The sequence below is a fragment of the Neodiprion pinetum genome, chromosome 5 (genome assembly GCF_021155775.2).
Source record: "Neodiprion pinetum isolate iyNeoPine1 chromosome 5, iyNeoPine1.2, whole genome shotgun sequence".
NCBI lineage: Eukaryota > Metazoa > Arthropoda > Insecta > Hymenoptera > Diprionidae > Neodiprion > Neodiprion pinetum.
Window position 1 is genome coordinate 31267414 of NC_060236.1, and position 20868 is coordinate 31288281.

General features: G+C 40.0%; 2 protein-coding genes across 12 annotated transcripts; one reads left to right on the plus strand and one right to left on the minus strand.

Moving 5' to 3' along the window:
* Positions 1-1686: 1686 nt before the first annotated feature.
* Positions 1687-4773, plus strand: LOC124219808 (kelch-like protein 18). 4 transcript variants are annotated; one of them, XR_006883465.2, is made up of 8 exons: positions 1687-2255; positions 2325-2831; positions 2952-3141; positions 3249-3357; positions 3442-3563; positions 3667-3769; positions 3951-4065; positions 4290-4436. XR_006883465.2 is itself a non-coding variant. In XM_046627959.2 (8 exons), the coding sequence occupies exons 1-8, from the start codon at positions 2079-2081 to the stop codon at positions 4631-4633; spliced, it is 1506 nt and encodes a 501-aa protein (XP_046483915.1). In that variant the 5' UTR covers positions 1694-2078; the 3' UTR covers positions 4634-4773. The 4 variants fall into 4 exon arrangements, 2 of the variants coding, with proteins under 2 accessions (XP_046483914.1, XP_046483915.1); XR_006883466.2 differs by having other exon boundaries at positions 3951-4055; XM_046627959.2 differs by lacking the exon at positions 3951-4065 and having other exon boundaries at positions 1694-2255; positions 2325-2401; positions 2582-2831; positions 3667-3903; positions 4290-4773.
* LOC124219803 (cAMP-regulated phosphoprotein 21) lies at positions 4432-19475 on the minus strand. 8 transcript variants are annotated; one of them, XM_046627937.2, is made up of 15 exons: positions 19226-19475; positions 12643-12825; positions 12334-12444; positions 11924-12176; positions 11567-11837; positions 10985-11458; positions 10270-10879; positions 9992-10158; positions 8942-9867; positions 8342-8527; positions 8006-8183; positions 7739-7941; positions 7458-7631; positions 7190-7343; positions 4432-7032 (listed from the first exon to the last, which is right to left on the minus strand). In XM_046627937.2, exons 4-15 carry the CDS (start codon positions 12155-12157, stop codon positions 6866-6868), a joined length of 3744 nt encoding a protein of 1247 aa, XP_046483893.1. In that variant the 5' UTR covers positions 12158-12176; positions 12334-12444; positions 12643-12825; positions 19226-19475; the 3' UTR covers positions 4432-6865. The 8 variants fall into 8 exon arrangements, with proteins under 8 accessions (XP_046483893.1, XP_046483897.1, XP_046483896.1 ...); XM_046627941.2 differs by having other exon boundaries at positions 19402-19419; XM_046627940.2 differs by lacking the exon at positions 19226-19475 and adding an exon at positions 15012-15217.
* Positions 19476-20868: the final 1393 nt, after the last annotated feature.

Here is a 20868-nt window from a genome sequence, read left to right on the forward strand (position 1 = left end):
AAAAGGAAAAGACGATTCTATTCGCAGGCAAAGTTTAAGGGGATTCCTTGTCCAAATTCTCATCACTCTTCTTTCATTGTTGTCCTTTTTGCATACACTGTCGTTCAATGGACGCAAGAATATTTGAACAAATATTTAAAACAATAAAACTACCGCGATCCCAGACCATGTCTGATCAGGTTTGTTCATCTAGCAGTCAAGTTTGATGGATTTGCCAAAAATTGGTGAATTCAGTGAGATTTCGATAGTGTTACAATACATTTCGTGAAATTTCAATATTGTCACTGCTATGCTTCTAATTATACTATTATTTACCATTAATTATTGTTCTTTACTATTATCAGCATACCATTCGCCGATATTTCACATCTATTGTTAACATGTACGTTTTACTCGTACTTGTATTTGTAATGCACATCCAAGTAGGAATGTTAACGTTTTTGCATTTGCAAAACTGAACTTTTAACGAGCCTTATACTTTTCAAATGATCATTCTGAAAACAAGGTTGTATAGAATTTCCGATTTCTTTTTTTTTTTCAAACCTCGGAAAGCTAGTTTTATTGTAATTATTATTACGTTTTAAAATTTTTTTACCAAGATCACGGGTTATTAGGTCCACACAATCGTCATTTGAAAAATTGCATATCAAACAATAAAAAATTATATTTCAAATCGAGACGTAAATGCTAGTGCGATCGTTTAATAAAGATCGACACATTTCGAAACTTTGGCCAGATAAATTGATTTTTCGTCAATGATTCAATTGTTCTAAAGAGTTTAATTAATGCACACGCATAACACGCGAATGATTTAGATTTAAAAAAATGTAACAAGCCGACAATAATCGGCAATAATCGAAACGAATATCGAACGAAATTGAACAAAACAAAAACCGTAAGTTGTAGAGCTTATCTAGCGTACTACGCATTCCCATTGGCGAAATTTAATTAATTTTTAATCACCTTGTGGGCAACATAAGGCATCAAATAACACGAAAAACGTTATAAATTCAATGCTATGTTTCATATTAGACGTAGTGTATTGGCACAAGCACTAATTCAGAGTCAAACGATATGATCGCGCCGTTGTTGAAATTTTTTTTTCAATCACAATAAGAACCATATAAATACACATTACTCATATCAGAACAGGCAATTGCAACGCGATAGAATCGCGACAGTCACTTATTTATCAAACTATTGCATTGGGGGTTGATAGATAATTAGGTATATATTGGCATCGACACACCCATTATTAAGTTATAAATTTATAATTACATATGAACACTGCTGCTTTTCACTTAGTGAAGAAATATTCAAAGAATAATTCCATTGACGAGTTGCACACCGAGAAATTGAAACCACCAAAACTCCGCGCAGGTATGGCGCAGCAGTTTTACCAACTCTCACCAGTAAAAATTCAAACCAAGTAAAATAAATGAATATTACATGACGCAGCCGGCAGGATCTCGATTATCCAAAATAACTACCCAACAAGTGTAATTGAGCGTGAACGAATGTCAGCATTAGATTAGCCACTGATCATTACTTTAAAGAGTAATTGCTCTTGATCAATCAAAGTAATATCACAGACGAATGTTCGTCGGAGGTGCCGCATTGTGAGGTTGGTCAATGTATGTAAACCATGATGTAAACAAATAGATTTTTCAATGGTTTCGAGATTAGTCTAGCAGCTAGAAGTTCCTGAAAATTCGCAGAAGCTGCACGAAGAAAACCGGTTTTGATAATCATCTGCTAGTTACTTAAAGAAATGTATGCAAATCAGGTTTTTGCGCATATTTTTGCGGTTGCATTTGCCGTATCATATCAAGCAAAAGCATGATTATAAACAAGCAGAAGTGTCATCAGCCAGCGGCGCGGAGGGGGGCAACTGAACTTGATTCGCATACACATAGAATAACGGCTGATGGGTTGAAACGGTTGAAACCGTTGATTCAAACAAGTGGTGTTCGATGCTAGAGGACTAATGACGGTTAGTGTCTTGAATATCAGTGTTCCGTGGAAACAAAGTTCAATCACATGTACCGGTAACTGTGACGTTCCTGAAATCCCTGAATATGGAAACGACGAAGGAGCGGGTAACCTTGATTCTCGGGGAAGAGCGAATAGAAGCGTACCGTGATGATTTATCGTCGAAGAGCGATTACTTCGCGTCTCTCTTCTCGCCAAATTTTTGCGACACTCTAAGCACCGAGCACCGTATCAATTATGAAATCGATGCAAAAACATTGCGGGTAAGTTGAATCAATAAATTAACCGTTGTCTGTGTAACCTCATCTTATCGTATGGTTTCTCTTGTGCAGACATTTGTCAGCTGGACTTCTGAGAGCGCTAATTCCACCTTCGCCGATATTCGCCGCGTCAAACGCAGTCTTTCAAGGTACGCCTCGCAGTATTCCAGCTTAGACGACGTTCCCGAGTTGCTCGAATTGGGCGTTTTGTTCGCCGCCGAGGAACTCACCAAAGATTTGACGAACATAATTGCCTGCCGTCGTCTCGATCCCGAAAAATCCATCCAGTTCTGGCGATTGGCTAAAGAGTTGAATCTCTTGGTTCTCAGAGATCTCGCCAAAGCTTCATGCCTGGAACACCTCTCTGAGGGTCTGCATTGTTCCACCTATCTTGAACTTCCCGAAGAAGAGTTTTTAGATCTGGTAGGAAGCGCCTGCAACCAATCGTCTCTCGACTTTCTTCTCGAAATAACTAAACAGTGGCTGGAGCGCAATGTTCCATCCGGCGAAATCGACAGATTCAAATTACATTTTCCATTTATGTTGTTGGAGAAAGATGCTTTGGACAATGATCGCACGGTACGGAATAATTTTATTCCCGGTTGCAAGCTGCACGCGGGTTATTAGATGATTGACTATATAACATTAAATTTTTTCCTGTCGTTTACTTTTATTATTAATATTTTTCATGTCTTACAGAAAAAAATCAATGAGCAACGGTTGAAGAGCAATGCACAATGTGTTGTGGGATACAAAGTGATTGGTGAAAACCAGCAGCAAGTTTGTATTTATTGTTGGGATGGAAGTAAATTCTTTGAAGTTGCTGAAATACCTAAGTTTTCCAACGTTTCTACCAAGAATATCGAAGGCAGGCAGGCTGTAGGGCGAGGTAAGCCTCAGGTCTCAACAGAGAGTGAATTTCAAAGAGATCCAGCTCTAAGAATTGGTCTTGGGTGAAAACCGTGACTTCACATTGATTTATTGTTAAAATTGTAGGATATGACATCTACATTATTGGTGGAGAGTATGGGATCGGTACAGGATTATTTGAAAAGGAAATATGGCGCTACTCTACGATTACAAAGTCCTGGTACTACGTCACCAGGTGCTTATGTCTCCTCGATAGTTCTAAACCATATTCATAATCATGAGAAAAGCATTGTAAGTGAGTGTTCTGTGTTGTTTCAAGTTTGCGGGAACCACGCCGACACATGGCAGTAGCATTTTTGAACAACAGACTCTATGTGATGGGCGGTGTAGGACGTCGCCGTCTTAAACTCTCAACTGTGGATGTGTACAACGTTCATCAAGGTGAGAATGTTAGATGAAAAGAAATTCAGAAAGAACTGAAAATACGTTTATTGCCAATTTAAAGATTCTTTGACAAAATTTCACCGCTTAATTTGCTCAATAGATAGATGGAGCAAGGCGGCGGATGTTCCTGAGGAATTCACCAGTGTACCTATGACGGTCGAATATAATGAAAAACTGATGATCTACAAGTCGGCACTTTACACGTACGACCCAAGAAAAAATAATTGGCAAACAATCTGTTGTGACTTTCGGGGTTTTCGTAACGCATCGTCGCTTGCAACCAAACCGATTTCTATTCAGTACATTGCGTGGTGGAACGACTCAACTTACATCATTGGTGAGTAGCAGTTTTAAAGCCATTAATTAGGTACTACTTACTATTAGGGAGGAGGCCGAAGGCTAATGGCAACCTGTAGTGGCAACAACAAATGGGACATGATATGGTTCTAACATGCCAGTATCAAGAGCACTATATGCAGCATTTCTCTGGTACTTAGAGGTTGGAGAATTATAATCGTTTTATATGATGAGAATAAGTCTTTTATCATAGCACTGTCTACAGTAGTTATAGAGTTAATTCAAATGTCTAATTGTGAAAAAAATGAAAAAACGAAACCTGGGTATTTTACTTTGCCTGACCAGTTTATTTCATCATTCAAGTTTCCTATAAATCCAATCATTTGAGTTGCTTACCGCTATTTCGATCAACGTATTTTATTACAGATTGCAACAATCCAAAGTATGCCCAAGTTTGGATTCAAGGAGATCTTTCAAATTACCCTGCTACTTGGTTTTCGGATTGTGCATCAGCGTTTAGCAATGTGGTTACCAATGGGCCGTATTTAATCGGTTTTTCACAGAGCGAAGATACAGTCTACATAGAAACAATGATGCTTACAAGGGATAGGTATACGAAAATGCGAATGAGATACAGCCAAGATGGAACCGGTATACGGAACCTGTGTGTTGATTCTCCGATAGGCTGTTTTAATATAATAAATTCATGCAAATTGAACGAACGACTTTTAATCGACATCGATGCCAGCAATAAAACAAGACGGTATTAAGTCGTCTGCATCTAATTCTGTTTTTTTTTCAACTTTTTTTTTTTTAATTTGATTTTTACATGTCATCATAGTGATAAGCTCATATGATAATTGAGTACTATATTTGTAAATGATTTGTATAATAGATGACGATTTGAATACTGATGTGAAATTAATAAGAATAATCACTGAGAGATTTAAAATTCCTTACAAACTGCTTGCCATTTGAATATCAATAAACGACTTATAATAGAATCTGAGAAAAAAATGAATTTAATTTTACCAATATATTACAAAGTCTAAATTGTCTCAATTTATATTTAGCTATATACATACATAGACGTTCTCTATCGCATTTCTAAACATACATACATATAGGTATAGAAAATCGTAATTGTAGATAGTTGGACTGAGTAATTATTTCTATTGCTACAATAGCCGTTATTTTTTTCAGAGTTTTTATTTTTTTTTTTTAATTTTTCTTTTGCGTTACATTAGTTGTCGATTATTCTATCTAACACAGTTTTGCTTTTTATCGCTAAGCCTAAATTCACACTTTGGATTATTCAAAATTAACATTGCACACATCACACATTGTCTTCACCATACTCTGAAACTAATATAGATGTTACTGAATATTTTTGTTCGACCCAGTAGACGGTTTTCAATCGAGAAAGTATCAGTAAATACTCATCAAAAGAATCGAACAAGTCATGAAATTCAAGAAATTACTCAATAAATGGAAGAACAAAAAAGTCTAAAGTTATTTTAACATAATATAGAATACTGCTGTACATGAAAAGTAATTTCACCTGATTAAAAATCTTCGAATAGAGGGACATGCATTAAAAAAAAAAAAAAACTGAATAACAATAATTTAAAAACATATATTGATCCGTATATCTACCTATATAAAAAAATTTCAAATATTCTTAGCGAACGCCCGCGTTTCTTTAACTACTTTTCTTTGTTCTTCAAAGTACAATAGCAAAATTTGAAAATGATACGAAGCCAGCGTGTGAAACGTGCAACCAGCAAATTTTTTTTTTTAAATCTAAATATACACTGACAACGAGACACGACGTAAAGGTATGGTAAATCCGTGCTACTTGAATGATAATCGCTGGATTTATCTTGTTCCAAAGAAATTGTCCAAATAGTGGGATGTGCCTGGAGGCGCAGGTTTTTACCTGCTTGTGAAATAATATTTCCGAATGATATTGGCAATTTTTTTTTTTTTTGGAATTTGCATTTGTGGACATTTGACAAATGATTTATTTTATTACGTATTAGGGAAATATGCATGGTAAGTATACTATACATGTATGTGTATATGTATATAATCTGAACTATGAAATTTTTTAATAAAAATCTTAGATCCATTAGCGCGTATTTCATATTTTTTCCGTGAATTGTTCGAATTTCGTTATATATATGTAACCATCCTTTCACGCCACAAATGACAACGGCAATAATAATAATAATAATATGCATATGTATGCATTCATGTAAATATAATATATGTATATCTATATACATTGTGTAAACTTGAATGAGAATTAAATAATTTTATGCATTTGTTTATACATACAGACACATACAATAAAAAATATAATATTAACAGTAATAATAATAATGCGGATATCATAGGAATTTTTTTCATACGTGTTTTTTTTTTCAATCTAGAATATATTTTAAGGTAGGTTTTCGTTAGTTGTGCCGCAAGTTTTGTGTTTACCTTGCTTTCTATATGTATGTATATGTAATTCTTTATTTTGTAAAATAACGCCATATCCTCGAACGGTTTCCTCACTTCCTTTCTTTCTTTGTTCGTACTATTTTGCTGTTTTTTCATCTGCGTCCTGTTTATCAGGTAGATTCTCGTTATTTCGTACGACGTATAATTGAATTTTCAGGCTGTGATCAAATCCAGCATTATAGGGATGCCTGCTATTCACTTTTACTTATTTTCGTTGATGAATGATTAATGAAAATGCAGTCAAGTTCATTTAACAGAATCATGTCGTACGTGGTCTGAAAACGTTGCGGAGATAAAATTGTACATAGTTTATAATCATCAATTATCGTCGTTTTAGATCGAGTTTTGTTCTATCGAGTCTACATGTACCAGAAAATTTTCTTAAAAATGGAAAGAACATAAAATTAGAGAAAAAAAACTTGAATGAAACCAAATTCTTATGATACGCCGTTGATAAGCTTACCTATATTTACACGTCACATTACAGAGCTTTACTACCTGTGCTTTCGCGGTTTTTGGCTTCTATTGTCAACTGGATTTCTTGCTCCTTCGTTCGAGGTGCTTGCGGTGTAGGACGGCGGTCGATAAGGTCGGGGGCATCCTTGTGAAGAAAGCGGAGATGGTGCAGGTGCATATTGGAGCCTGGGATTACCAGGGACACCTGAGAATTGCACCGAGGCAAAGCGGATTGTTCAAAGAGTGTGGAAAAAGAAGGCACAAAGACGATAAACGTATGTAAATCCGAATGTAGCGTACAAATTTATATTTTTCATATGTAAAAGTGCAGAGCAGACTTCAAGGTAATTTGCGTTACTTACCTTGAACGATGTGAACGCCTTGGCATAACGGCATTTGATATTGGGGTTGTGGATTCCTGTCCCTTCCACCAACCCCAAATATTTCCTGTCCAGCATCGGGTGATCTGCTTGTTCTTTGAAGACTAGACTGCGTGGAGGCTCTTATTCCGCTAACCTGTGAACATCGTGCAATGTCCTATATCACCCTACCGCCCCTTCGATAGAAATAAAACTTTACAGTAACCGGTTTAGTGTATATTCATGCGTTTTCTCTTTTTTCTGAACCCACCGCAGGAATTGTCTGCCGCAACATGACATTTGGAACGAGGGATGCACCCATGTAGGAAGATGCCGACTGTCCACCGCCCCCTCCAACTTGATGCCCAAATGTACTACCCGCTATCAAAGCTGAGGGTGGATAGCCGTTCGAGTTGACGAACATCAGAGGGGCTACACTGGACATCTGTAATTACGAATTTAAAGTAGCAAGAAATCGAGGGTATAACTCATTCTGTGCTACCAAAACTTTTCAAGTAATTCCACTCGAGCAATTTGATGTTATGAAAATACCTGACTGTTCGAAGGCGTGTTCGGTGGCGTTGGGACCCCGTATATCATAGGGGTGGGTTGCATGCTGGCTTGTCCGGTGTTATAATAGGTTGGTATTACATGCGTCGTAGGTTGATAAGAAAACTCTGTCTGAGGTGACTGCATACCAGGAATTACAGGCATGGCCGGTATCGTCGGTGTTGGATACCCACCGACGTAACTAGCTGCAAAAATAGATTCCATTAATTATACGATAGAAAAGTTAACGAAATTTTAATCATTACTCACAAGCAGCCTGATTTGTCGGCGTAGGCACACCACTAGGGTGATTGTAGGAATAAGCAGCTGCGAATCTCTGGAGGTGTTGCCTTGCGTCGACAGGAGTTGGACCATTTGAGATACCCGCTGGTGACGGAGGTACAAAATACATCGCTGGTTGTACCTGTATCAAGTTATTACCACGTAACTATAATCGGAAAATAGAAGAAAAAGATGATTTACATAATAAGAGCAAATCAAGTTGTCGATATGATTATTTACTTCGATACCTGAAAATTTTTCTGAAACATTTTCCAAGGCCGAGTAGTTTCTGTTTTTTCGTAATTGCCAAAGACTCATACTCACTGGAATTTGACTAGTATGCGATTGCCAGCAGGCAGGGGAGCCAGGCTGCGTGCGATGCACAGGATTTTGAGTTTGTGGTGAATGCTGGTAAGGTTGTGAAGTCACAGCAACAGACTGGCCGTCGCCGGCTCCCCTCTGGTCATATAAATTCATGCCAATAAATGAACCAGAGAGTTCAGCAACCTCCTGAAACAGTTAAACAAGCATATTTTATTGAAGACTGAATTATGATGATTTGAAAAGGGAAAGTTTCATGGAATTTTTCTTCATTTCATATCATATTGCCATAGTTCAGCGAAAAGTGATTCGGATACAATTTTTCTTTAATTTGAAACAAAATTGAAGCAGAGACAACAGGTTGAAAAAAGGTATCATGTCACCCATGCTAAAATATATTTATCCGTATCAAAAACAGCTAAATTCAATTCCATATAACTTTCGTGATTATCATTTTTAAAGGTAATGAAAAAATATGGTCTCAATATTTTTAAACTCTACTTTACACACGTATGAAAAGCAGATGATTCTTTTCCATCAAACTTTTTTATTCGAGGTTCGACGGTGTCAAAGATTCACTTTGAAATTCCTGGCTTTTCTCACCTCGTAAGGTTGTGGAGGAATCCCAGGCTGCATTCCTGGAATCTGGTAACTCGCGATCATGGGATTTTGATTGCAGCATATCATATCTCCGCGTTCGGTTACCTGCGGGCTTCCCTCGACGCGAATTTGGGTGGATGGTTGGTAAGGGGATATCGTTATAGCTGATGAGGGTCTAGCATGCATCAGATAAACGCTCTGATTGTTCGCCTGTGAGCTGGGAGACACGTAGCTCGCATAGGGAGTTTGAGGGTGGATTTGTGGCCCATGAGTGTAAACGTGTGGGGCATAATTTTTGACTAGAGTATGTTGTCCCCCGTTTCTTTGCTGTTGTTGCTGCGCTCGTGGGACAGGAAGTTGTTGAGATACCTGAGTGGTCGTTGTATCAAATGGGGGATTCGGTGAGGTTGCAGAATTGGTGAACATCGCAGCTGCCTGACTGCTATTCTTTTCATGTCTCGCACGCCTTTTGTGTTGCTCCGTAATTTTTTGAGGAGGGAAACAATTTTTTTCGATTACCGGCCGTTCCTCTTCCTCCTCCTCCTCCTGCTCCTCCTCTTCAGTTTCTCCAGATACTCTTTTCTCCCTTCGATCACGATCCGGGAATATTTGCGGCGGATTTTCAGGATCGAAACGATACACAGAGCCGTCTGAGTTCTTATACGTCAGGTTGGTTTGCGGATCTATTATCACGCTGCCCACCGGAACACTCGCTATGTCGGTAACTGCCCAGATGACGGTCTGCTGCCCGTTTCCGTTAGGACTCGAGGGCACCGGCTCTTGACCTGAAATTTGGGAATGGCTCTGTCCTGCAGGCATCACTGGTGAAGGCGATGGCGAGGGGGATATTGTCGCATCGCTTCGCTGACTCTGGGATTTGTAACCACTACTGGACGGACTCAAACGCGAGCAGGTACTCGTTCCTGAATCTGAAATGTCCCGAAATACCCGATTACTCGTTTATTCACCAAATTATTTAGATACTGATATTTGCGAATGAATGTTCTCCGAAGGTGACATTTTTAAAAGAGATGAATAACATGGTGCATCAACCTTGTTTAGTAAGTCGGGCACCGGCGCTTCGTGTGGAAGTGATGCTGTTATCTCTCGAGAGCATGCCTCCTGCAGCATATCCGCCAAAGCTATAAGACTTTGGGACCGAGGGTCGGCGCTGGGATCCATTTTCGTGAAAGGACTCCACCTTTAGGAGCATTGGTTGTCTGGAAGACCGAAATAAAATCCCTATCAATCTTAACGAATTTCAATGAAGTTCCGATAAATCCTCACGCAACTTTAGATACCTGTATGACACAGTTGTAAAATGTTTTTACCTATTGCGGTGATCAGAGATCAAAGTGTGAGACATCCTGGGTTTGGGGAGTGCGTCCGAACTCTCAGCAGACGACCATGGCCAGGATGCTGCCTCAGTGCTTTCGACACTGCTGTCTTTGAATATCCTGCGTCTTGCTCTTTCGTACTCTTCCTCTCGTTCCTCGAAACTTTTACTGCGCCTGCAATAGTCTGCTATGAAACGATCCGGTGACTTGAAGTTGAAACTCTCCTCAAAGGAGTTCGAGTCTCTCTTCAATATGCTGCGTTTCGGTTCCTCGTTGAGGACGATATCGTCCCTAATGCTCTCCTTGAACCTCGTGTCCGGGATCCTGGTATTCTTCGTCCTCGTAACAACGACGCAGAGGCCAGTTTGGTCGACATTGTGCTCCATGCCAAAGTACGCGGCAACGCGATGTACAAGCATCCGGTTGTACGATGACATGTTGGGGAATTTATGACACACTCTCTGTCTGTCTCGAGCAAAATCGACAAGCTCACGTTCGATCCGGAGCAGAACTGTGCGGTCCTTTTGATTCCGATTTAACGTATCGCCTATGAACTGCTCCAAGTCTATGCCCGTGCTATCGGTGTATAGCTCTGTGCTGCTGTCTGTAAAACGGTAAGGGATTTGATCATTTTTTGCGGCAAAGGAAACGCCGAAGGTATCGAGGCATACCAATCAAGGAATTTGGTGGACACGAAAACACAACAAACCTCGTGAAATACTGGGTGAAGTAGCTTCGAAGCTGCCTTGTGAAGCATTGCGATGTCGCATTTTGTGCCTAGACCCCGGTCTGCTAACAGAGAGGGTATTGTTGTTGTTGGTGTTGTTGTTATTGTTGTTGTTGTTGTTGCTGCTGTTTCCACACTGATTAGAACAGGGAACATTGCAGGTGAATGACAATGATGAGGTAGAGTTGGACTTTGTTTGGTCCCCCCTGTTCCTCTCATTGCTGTGCATTTGCTGAGCCAGATTTGTGCTCCTGGGCGAGTGTTGCAGTCCATGGTTCGACTTTGAGGTCTGCTGTGAATTGGAAAATGACGAAGTCTGTAGAAGACCAGGAGAAGTGTTCGACCCACAGCTACTGTAGTTCCCAACTTCGGTCGGACTTTTGGCGCCTGTTTTAATCGCGTCGACAACAGGCGTGGTGTTCTTTGGCGGAAGTGCTTCTGGGGAGCCAAGTTGCCCTGTACATAAACGTGCGATTAGAGAACAGATTCTGATCCTTTTTCCATTACGTAAAGCATAAACTTCATGTTTCATGAATATTGGTAAAGAAAATAAATGATCGGTACCATTTCGTATAGAGTTTGGGCAGGTCTGAGAGACAGGGTGGCAATCCTTAATTTTTGTTTCAACATCGCTTGTCAACCTTGGTATATTGCCGTCGAGAATTGGTTCGTTGTTGTTATTAAGTGGTTTCGGCCTGCCAGGACTTGTCGATGAGTTCCTGGCTGTGATCTTCTCTGCGTCCTGCGCAGGCTGCAGACCATTAGGTTCTCTAGGGGGTGAAGTCGACTCTCTCATCGCGTGACTTCTGACTAGAAGCTTTATTTTGGCGTGAGACTGTGGGGATTAATTATTATTACAGTTGTTATTTTAATTAGACACAGGTGAAAAGTTCGAAACGATAAGCCTGAAGAATTATTTACCCTGTTTCGCTGAGTCTTATGCAGATGTTCCAATTTATCGGAGGCAACGGTGGAAACTGCGGGGGTAGAGATTGGAGTTAAACTAGAAATGGAGACTGACAGCAAGGACGAAGACGTGGATGTGGGGCAGGATTCGTTGGCAATATTTGTCGTCCCGCCTATCATATTTGGGACTGATTTACTCAACTTTGCACTAACGAGGGGTTCGTGCCTTGAGTATGGAAGAGAGGGCATAATCCCAGGACATCTAAATCTGTAAAATATCATGGATTCAAAAATTTAGATGAAAGAGATTGTTAATGCAGAGACTTTGTAAACAGAAAATGAAAATCCCAGATCTCGATTAGAGTAAAGATTGTGGATGCTAGATTTTTCACTGCAGAAAAACGGTGATAAGGAGATTTGCTTACTTAAAGTTGTGGAAAAACGTCAGCAGCTTTGGTAATCGAGATAGTCGAAGGCCAAAGCCGCTAATCCCGCATAAGCTGCTAATAAATATCTCCACCGTTGCACAAGTTCACCTGCAGGAAAAGAAACACAATAAAAGGTTACTAAATCAGTTTGAAGTAACTAAGAGGAGACGTTTTCTTATTGAGAAGATGAGATCAATTTTTAGATATTCGGATTGACAATGAATAATTATTTTACCTATTGTTTCACAACGTGTTATAATGTTTGTGAGAGTACGGATAGTTTATAAACAAAACAGTTCAACTCACTCTTCATTCTCTGCTCATTTATTTTCTATGTCATTTATTTAAAAGATGGGATTTCGCAGAATGGTAAGTACAGAATTCACAGAGGCAGATGCCCGCTATGGTCGTATGGCTGGCGGGCATGGGTACTGCAAGACCTCTGGCCAATCTTCCTCGTTAGCACTATTCAGCATTTTTTAAAACGCTCTGAAAGAAATTTATTTTTGAAATATTTGACATCTTTTTTCTTCGAATTACCATAAATCATCACAACATGTTGTGTGTAACAGTAGTAATTATAATTGTTGGTAAAGAGAAAAAAAAATTATGCTTGGAACATATAGAACTTTGGCTCAATGTGCATCATAGTAATTATAGTTGTTGGTAAAGAGGAAAAGAAATGATGGTTAGAACAAATAGAACTTTTGCTCAATGTCGAAAGTTATTTATTGTAGTGAATTAGCGCATTCCAACACAGTCTCGCGCTTTAAGATCTAAACATCAGATCAGCGTTATTTATGTTCTGCACATGTACAATTGAATAGCATGCATAACTCAATGATATGGGAAATTGCAAATTGCAGAATGAATTTGTATTGAAATATATATTAGTTGTGAATCAGAATTCGGGCGGCGGTGAAGAAGGGAGGGGGGAGAAAAATTGAAAATCGAAGGCGATCTTCGATGCTAATTATTTGCTAGTGAAACCGGTAAAACAATGCATCATGCAGACGAAAATTGAGTCGATAACTAGTCTGAAACCTCGATCCTGTCAGCGTATATTGTGTTCACATTTGACTCGATGACACAGATCCAATGCAGAAAATTTTAGGTTATGTCACACAAATGCTATAAAGTGATGGGCATTCGAATTTCATCGATGCTCGACACATCGACAATTACGTTGAGTCTTAAGAATTCCAGTTAAATACAAAAAGCCTTACGTAGTTTACAAGATCGAAAACACGGTATGATTCGATCGTTTCTGTCACGTCCGCGCATCGAAATGACCACCGGAGAGTCCTCACTCACACCACCGCATATTAACACTTCGAAATAGCAAGCTTCGTCTTGTTTTGCGACTATACTTGTAGCAAGCGGATTGTTTTTATCATGGAGACTACACAATGAACACGAGCTCCATGTAAACAAATAGCTGCCTGAGATATGATGGCACTGATGTTCCGTATGCACCGAAGACAGTGGAGGAAGAAAGCTTTCTACGAATCACATTGTAAGATTATCAACTAGTCGATCGTGAGCATCCCTGAATCCAATGACACTTCGGCTCAACAGGAACACTGGCGACGCTAGTGGTAGAAAAAATAAACCTAATGTAAACAATTACTGTGACAAGTTTTGTTAATACATCCGTTTGAGTTCGTGCTCCTTGTATAGTTTCCATGGATTTTATCGACAATTTACGTCCACGAATCGCGTGTATTGGATGGAGCAGCCGCTTGCAACGAAATTTCATCAGAATACGTACTGAACATCGCGTCACAATAGGTTTCGGTAACAGTCATTAGGGTTGAAAATCCGATAAGTAGTTCTCTTTCATGATTGTTTTTTTTATTTCATGACAGGTATCATCACCGCTAGATAGGGGGTAACTTACACGCGTTCATACCACTGTTTCAACCTCGCCGATTGGGAAAACCAGAAATTCTCGATATATAATCTTACGTCAGTCTACGAATAGAATATCAATCGTCGAAGAAGTTTTTCTCACGTTCTTCGAAAACAAAATACCACGGCCTGGCAGCGGCACGTCGCTACCATGAATGAATCTGTATTTATATTTATTACAACATTTATTTACACTTGAATATAGTCCTACACGGTATGCATAACAGATACACCTACGGAGACGTGACTGCAGCCTTTGTAAAATGCACCCGTATTATACCTACCTATAATAAGCGTGAAGTGTGTGACCAAGATTTTATGTATTAATTGCGTAAAGGAGGGGGTATGCAAAACTGGCATATGGTTATGCAAATTGCATTGACAACGTAAATAATAACTTCCTGTAGGACGACTGTGCGTCGGCGTAATATATTTTGGGCGATTCGTTCGATAAGTTTGAAAGCAGGGATATATTTTAAGACGTTCTAAGAATAATCTTCACCATCGGCGCGATATCGCTTGTAAATCTATAAATATATACAGAGCTCACCTCTACCTGGTACGCGCGCGTAATGCCGCCGAGCTAACGAACGTTATAAGCTATGAAAACAATTATTCGATTAATCGAACAAACTTAACAACATCATTTTATCCGTGGTGAATTTAGTCCGTTATATTATTTTGTAGACCGCGCATTTCAACCCGCCGCGGCGCCGTTCCTTTTGTCACGTGATATAATATTATATTCCCAATTTCATACGTACGCTCTAAAACGTAACTATTCACATGATAGGTACGCTACAGCTTCTCGAGATCCCCTGGGTATTTATACAAGGCACTCTACGTACGAGTTCGCGTTTCTCCTCTAATAATACACCGTAAAAATCGCTTAATAGCTGAATTACATATGCACGAATGACGCGGTACGACGCGACGGGACGACGCATCCAATCGTACGTGTATCTAAATTGTGAACGCGTTAGGCGTATGCAAGGTATTATATACGTAACCGCGGGAGCCGATGTGTAGCGGATTATTTCGTCGTTGACGACGGCGTCGACGACGGACACCAAACCATCACTGATACCGGGCACACGGGTGTTATACACCTGCATGTATGAGACCGGCTAGTTGCCACGGATCCAAGGGCTGAGTATAACAGCGTATATCAATGGCCCAAGGTCACGACGACGCCGTTCGACGAAAATCCCACCACCGCAACCAGGCGACAACTATTTTCCACCGTTTTTCATCAATGTCGCGTGATTCACTACCACCCCCTATTATGTAGAGTATATATATATATATATACTAATCGTTGTTCGTGGAACGATTGTGTTGGTCATACCCGCAGCCGGGATTATTGATGTTATACAATATTAGCGAAGCTTGTGATTATTCACGTTTCCAAAACGAGGCTCTGTTGTTGTTTCGCGAGAAACAAATTAGCTCGTCGAGGACTTCAGATAGAATTTGAAGTACGTAAACGCTGAAGTGCCTGTAATATCAAGCATATATGTATGTACTTTCGATATCGTATTTGAGTGACTTGTTACTGGTACAAGGGATGCAGTTGACTTATTAATTTTCGATATCCAACTGTTTGCAGCAGAATGCAATAACAGTTACAGACGATGCTTTCTGCACTTTTTTTGACAACTGGGGATAAAATGCACCTATCGTTGTATTGGTCTGAACAGGTATCGAATCATGACAGCCATTTTAATTACCATACGCAATAGGGTTAAGCATTTTCGAACAAGTAATTCAAAGCCGATTCCATTTTGAGTGCAAAGTTTGTTTTGTAGAAGACACAGAACAGTCTATCCGTACTTAATTCCGATGGTTTGACTTGTGCCGTTCAAACTCATACGGCTAGTTATATTGGTGTAATATTAGGGATAAACGCACATATTCAATGTAATGTTGGCGAGAAATGACACGAGGTGGCATCTATTTGCTGGTGCAATATTTGACGCTAAATCGTAAAACGAAATTTGAGCATACAATTTATCAACCAGTATTCGGTAGATATGAACGATAATAACGTTCGTCAGTGAAATATATTTCATCCTGAGAGGCGATTATCGTGTTACCGACAAATATGACAAATTTGCGCAGCTAGTGCATTAATTATAGATCCCTTATACAACGAACTATAGTACTATTCTCATTAGCTATGAGCTATTTCTCTGAGGAATACTTTTTCAACGTAGCAATGTAATAGTATGAGCGAATTTTCAAATATTTTCATACGTTCCACCGATTCTGAGATTTATATCGGTCGAAATACTTCTCTAAGTAGAATTCATTGATTTGCCTAATTAACGTTCGATGTCGTCAATCATCGTGAATGCCAAACTTTGTACACAACAGTGCCGGTTTAAAACCGAGTGAATTCTTTCTCTCTCTCTCTCTTTCACCATTCGCGCGACGTCCGGTGTTTCGCGACGTCAGCCACGGCTAATTTCAGCCTCGGCATCACCTCGAGTTCCACCTGCGGCTCTGTGCCGCCGTTGTCCTCGTCATTCCGCGGAGATTGACCCGATGTCTAAGAAGGAATTGATTGAACCGTTCTCGCCTCCTCGGCGCCGATGTTCGCTGTCCAAAACGCGGGCATGGCTCAAGGCGTTTGGAGCGTGATGTCACGTGAGCGATTTAAGAGTTTTTTTAAAGGAATTCATCTTATTTATTCGGGAACTATCGATTTGATTAGAAATGTTTAGTGATATGGCCGAGCTAAAACCGATATTTCATCATATTAATTAGTAATCGAATAATCGGCAGAATATAACCTCAAAGCCCGTCTCGCGGCGAAATAAATAGATGAAAAATGTATGCGACATTTGTACAGTCCGAGCTAACCACAGCGCACTTACCGACGTTAGCACCAACATTTCACGAGAAATTACAAATCGGTTCATGATTATACGAAAGAATTAGATGAATTCTCGTAAAAACTCTTGAATCGGTCATGTGACCCCATGATCAAACACCCTATATCATGGTGTCATTAAAGGTTATTTTGTATACGTAATCTATCCATGGCTGGGTGAACAGACGTGATACAGAGTGTTGCGGAATTTATCTGATGGATGTATGTATGTACAGTAATGTTTATTAATGCCTTGGGCTTACGGATAACTTGTTTTCAGTTCGAAACAAAACGCGAGTTCGATTCCATACAACTTATGTGACAATAACTCCCAATCTCACGTCGGCCGCATCGCCGGACATAGTCACAGAATTCGTACAGAATCGAATACGCATTTTATTTCGGATCGAAAATATGTTAGCCAGAAGCCCAATGCTTTGATGAACATGACTGTGCATACACTTTATGAGAACCGGCGATGGAATGTTGGAGGCTGTTATCTTCAAATTTAAATGTCAGCAAATTTAAGTTAGCCAATCGCCATCCGACTTGAAATAAAGCAAGCGACGCGCGCAGCTGGTAGAAAGAGCGTGACCGTGAGTTTCCGGAAAAAATGAGAAGTGATTAGTGTATGTTAATTCGTATCTCATTCGAAAGACTATTACCCAAGTCCCAAGTTCACGCTGTGGATACACGCACCCAAAGGAGAAATATACATGAGTGATGATTCATTGATTCAGAAACGAAAATGTACTTGTTTCTCCATAATAACTATAAATTCTATCCTTGAAATCGTTTTAGGTAATATGAAACTTTGATCGTAACTTTTGTCAATTTCCCCTTGGCAACCCCGAGGACAATGGAAAATTCAATAACGCACGTACACGTTTTGACTTGTGTTCTAATATAGTTACAAAAATTTTCGTGCTGCAGCAATGTATTCCAAAACAGAAACAATATTGCGCACTGTTCTTACAATTTAAAAAAAATTCTACACTACTTGAATTTTAACAAAATCTACGTTCGATCTGTTGGAATATCGAGAGAGAAAACCAACAGAGGGAGGTAAAATCAAGGCTGTTTAGAAAATTAATAAACACTTTTGAAGTGAAAAAAAAATTGAATAACAATAACTGCTCAAAGAATAAAGCATACAAAATATAATTTACCAACGATCATGCAAAGTGTCGATTATTACGAAACCTGTACAGCATCTGCTTATACGTAATTATTAGGCTAGTTATAAATCTATTGAAAAGAATATTATACCGTTTAACTAGTATGATACGAGTGGAAATTAATTGTGCAAATTAGTGTCAAAATTATCTTAACAACTGTTCTGACGTTTCTATTAAACGTACGTGCATATACACACATTGATATTTCGAACTCATAAAAACCGTGCCCCGTGACATGCAATCAGTTAATTTTTTCTCATAATTATCGTAATGTTTGATTTACGTTCCCGTACCAAGCTTCATACCTTACTGCAAATTTACATGGGATTCTGTCTCAATTTCTTAAACAAGGATACATACGTATGCATATTTTAGCAACAAAATTTTTATATCTATATGTTCCTCCAGATGAAATTCGGAGAAGATCACTTATGAATTTGCAGTAAGGTATCCCGATATCCTGAAGTGTTATTGCATCAAACCTTCAGAAATTGAGCTACACAAAGGAATCGAAATATCTGTTTTTTTTTTGTATGCACAGCGGAGTTAAAGAGCCCGCGTTAAGATGATGCAGTGAAGACCGCAAGGAAAAGGAGGAATGAGGGTACTAGACACTAAATTTGGCTAGGGTGATTCGTGGTCTCTTAATGGTGAAGATGAAAAGGAACCGGAAGTATAAGACAGAAAAGCGCAGGTCAGGGTCGCGCAGGCGCGTCTCCACTGACCGAAGAACTCGTTGGCATGAGTTTCAATCCGTCCTTTCGATCCGCGGGCATAAACTTTGTCCTAGTTTATTGCAAATACACCGCGTTATTTTGCACACCCGCGTTTCGATGCTTCAAGCTCGCATATATCGATAGTCCGAGACTCGACGGGGGGTTGTTTTTATGAGACGCAGAAGTCCCGTCTCCCGCGGATTGCTTACTTGGGCCTCATGATCGGCTGAGATCTACGTCGCCTTCGCAGTTTTTCGTCGCATCGCAGGTTGCAGTCTTTTCAACGATGAAAAGGAGGGAAGGGAACCTGAAGAGGCTTCGGCTCAAAGTACGTGTGGTCTGTGCGCAAAGCGTTATTACGACGGATGAAGGAGGCGTGCTGTACCGCTATCGGAGGATCTCAGAGGAGTCGGACGTTACTGCACGCGGGGGCAAACGCGACGTCCTCCTCGTGCCCGTGTCTTCGTGATACTGCGCGAGGACCGAAGACGAGTCGCACCGAGTTATTTGCGCCTGCGCGTCCTCCGCAATTTTCATTTCACCCCTACCCGCAAGGTCCCTTGAGCGAAAAACGCGGCGACGACGAGGTGCCGCTGCTACTGCTGCAGCGGTAGCCTGGATACACATGCGCTATTACGCTAAATCACCGAAATGCGTGCCTGCATATTCGGTAATAACGACAGCAGCGTTAGTAATGGCAATGCTAAACAATCGCATTCTCGTGATACAGAACACCGCGTCCGCCATTTTGTATGCACAGGAACAGGAGCGTAATTGATATTTGACGCAGCATGCGCCGTGTACAAAGAGAAAGAGGACGCATTCTCCCCGTTCCCACCTCTAACAGTCACTTTTTCGTCCTTCTGCGACTCCTTTTCGGGATTGCAGGAGCGAAGCTGAGGGGTCGTGGTGCCGATGCACCCCGTGTTGCCATGGGAACGACCTACTTCCCCCTGGAGATTACGGTGGTAGTAGGCGCCTCACCGAGTGACCGAGTGACCGACTCCGGAAATCACGAACCCCGATGTTGAAAACCGAGCCGCAATCATCCGAACTTAATTTCTTGTACATAATACATACATGCGTAGTACTTGGCTAATTATCAATTGTATAAAGTTTCCGTTTATAATCGCGGCTATTAACTCTATACTTTTTCTCTTCCAATGGTTGAGCGGCTGGTGCAGGCTTCAATCTCGACACACATTAACTGGCTGTTTTTCTGTCTGCACAACACGGGTAAATTTGTTTCTGAACATGCAAGTGTTCGTTGTAAAAAAGTAATGCTAATTGCCTATACCCAGGCGGATTTACCATTCGTTTGTGTGTACATGAAAATATAATGGTATACTATGATTTGAGGGGTGAAGATATTCCTTCGGGAAGATTCGATGGAGCGAGATTTTCGTTGAGTTTTTGTTTTTAATGCAAACAACGGCTAAAACCAAGGTAGCCCATAGTAAGACACTTATGGCTATTGTGTTTAAATTTACAGTCTGCACTTCGCCTTTAAATTTGCGATGATTCAGTCTATCGCCGTTATTCTGTTGCGTGCGTAGCAACAATAAACCGTTTTATCCTTTTTCTGCGATGAATCAACAGGAACAGAATCGTAAGCTCGTTAAGATCATTTACACGCTAGCTCTGACATCACTGCTCGGAACTCTTTTGTACAGATTTAATACAGTCGAATTTTCTTGATACGATTTTTGCTACTCATATTTATGCTGTAATGTTCATAGCAACGAAAGGTTTTGATTGTATCGATGTATTTACTAATGTTCCAAAGACAAACGTGAGATGTGAAGAATTCTGATCACAATAGATATCGTACGATTTTTCTCAAATATCGAAA

What these genes read in the sequence shown, in the direction of transcription:
- LOC124219808 (XM_046627958.2), top strand. Translation starts at nt 2,079, where the DNA reads ATGGAAACGACGAAGGAGCGGGTAACCTTGATTCTCGGGGAAGAGCGA. An exon ending in CTTTGGACAATGATCGCACG is followed by an intron (nt 2,832 to 2,951) that starts GTACGGAATAAT and finishes CATGTCTTACAG; the next exon opens with AAAAAAATCAATGAGCAACG. An exon ending in CAGGCAGGCTGTAGGGCGAG is followed by an intron (nt 3,142 to 3,248) that starts GTAAGCCTCAGG and finishes TTAAAATTGTAG; the next exon opens with GATATGACATCTACATTATT.
- LOC124219803 (XM_046627942.2), bottom strand. Translation starts at nt 12,157, where the DNA reads ATGCCCTCTCTTCCATACTCAAGGCACGAACCCCTCGTTAGTGCAAAG. An exon ending in TTCACCCAGTATTTCACGAG is followed by an intron (nt 10,880 to 10,984) that starts GTTTGTTGTGTT and finishes ACCGTTTTACAG; the next exon opens with ACAGCAGCACAGAGCTATAC. An exon ending in AGGCGTTCACATCGTTCAAG is followed by an intron (nt 7,033 to 7,189) that starts GTAAGTAACGCA and finishes TGCAATTCTCAG; the next exon opens with GTGTCCCTGGTAATCCCAGG.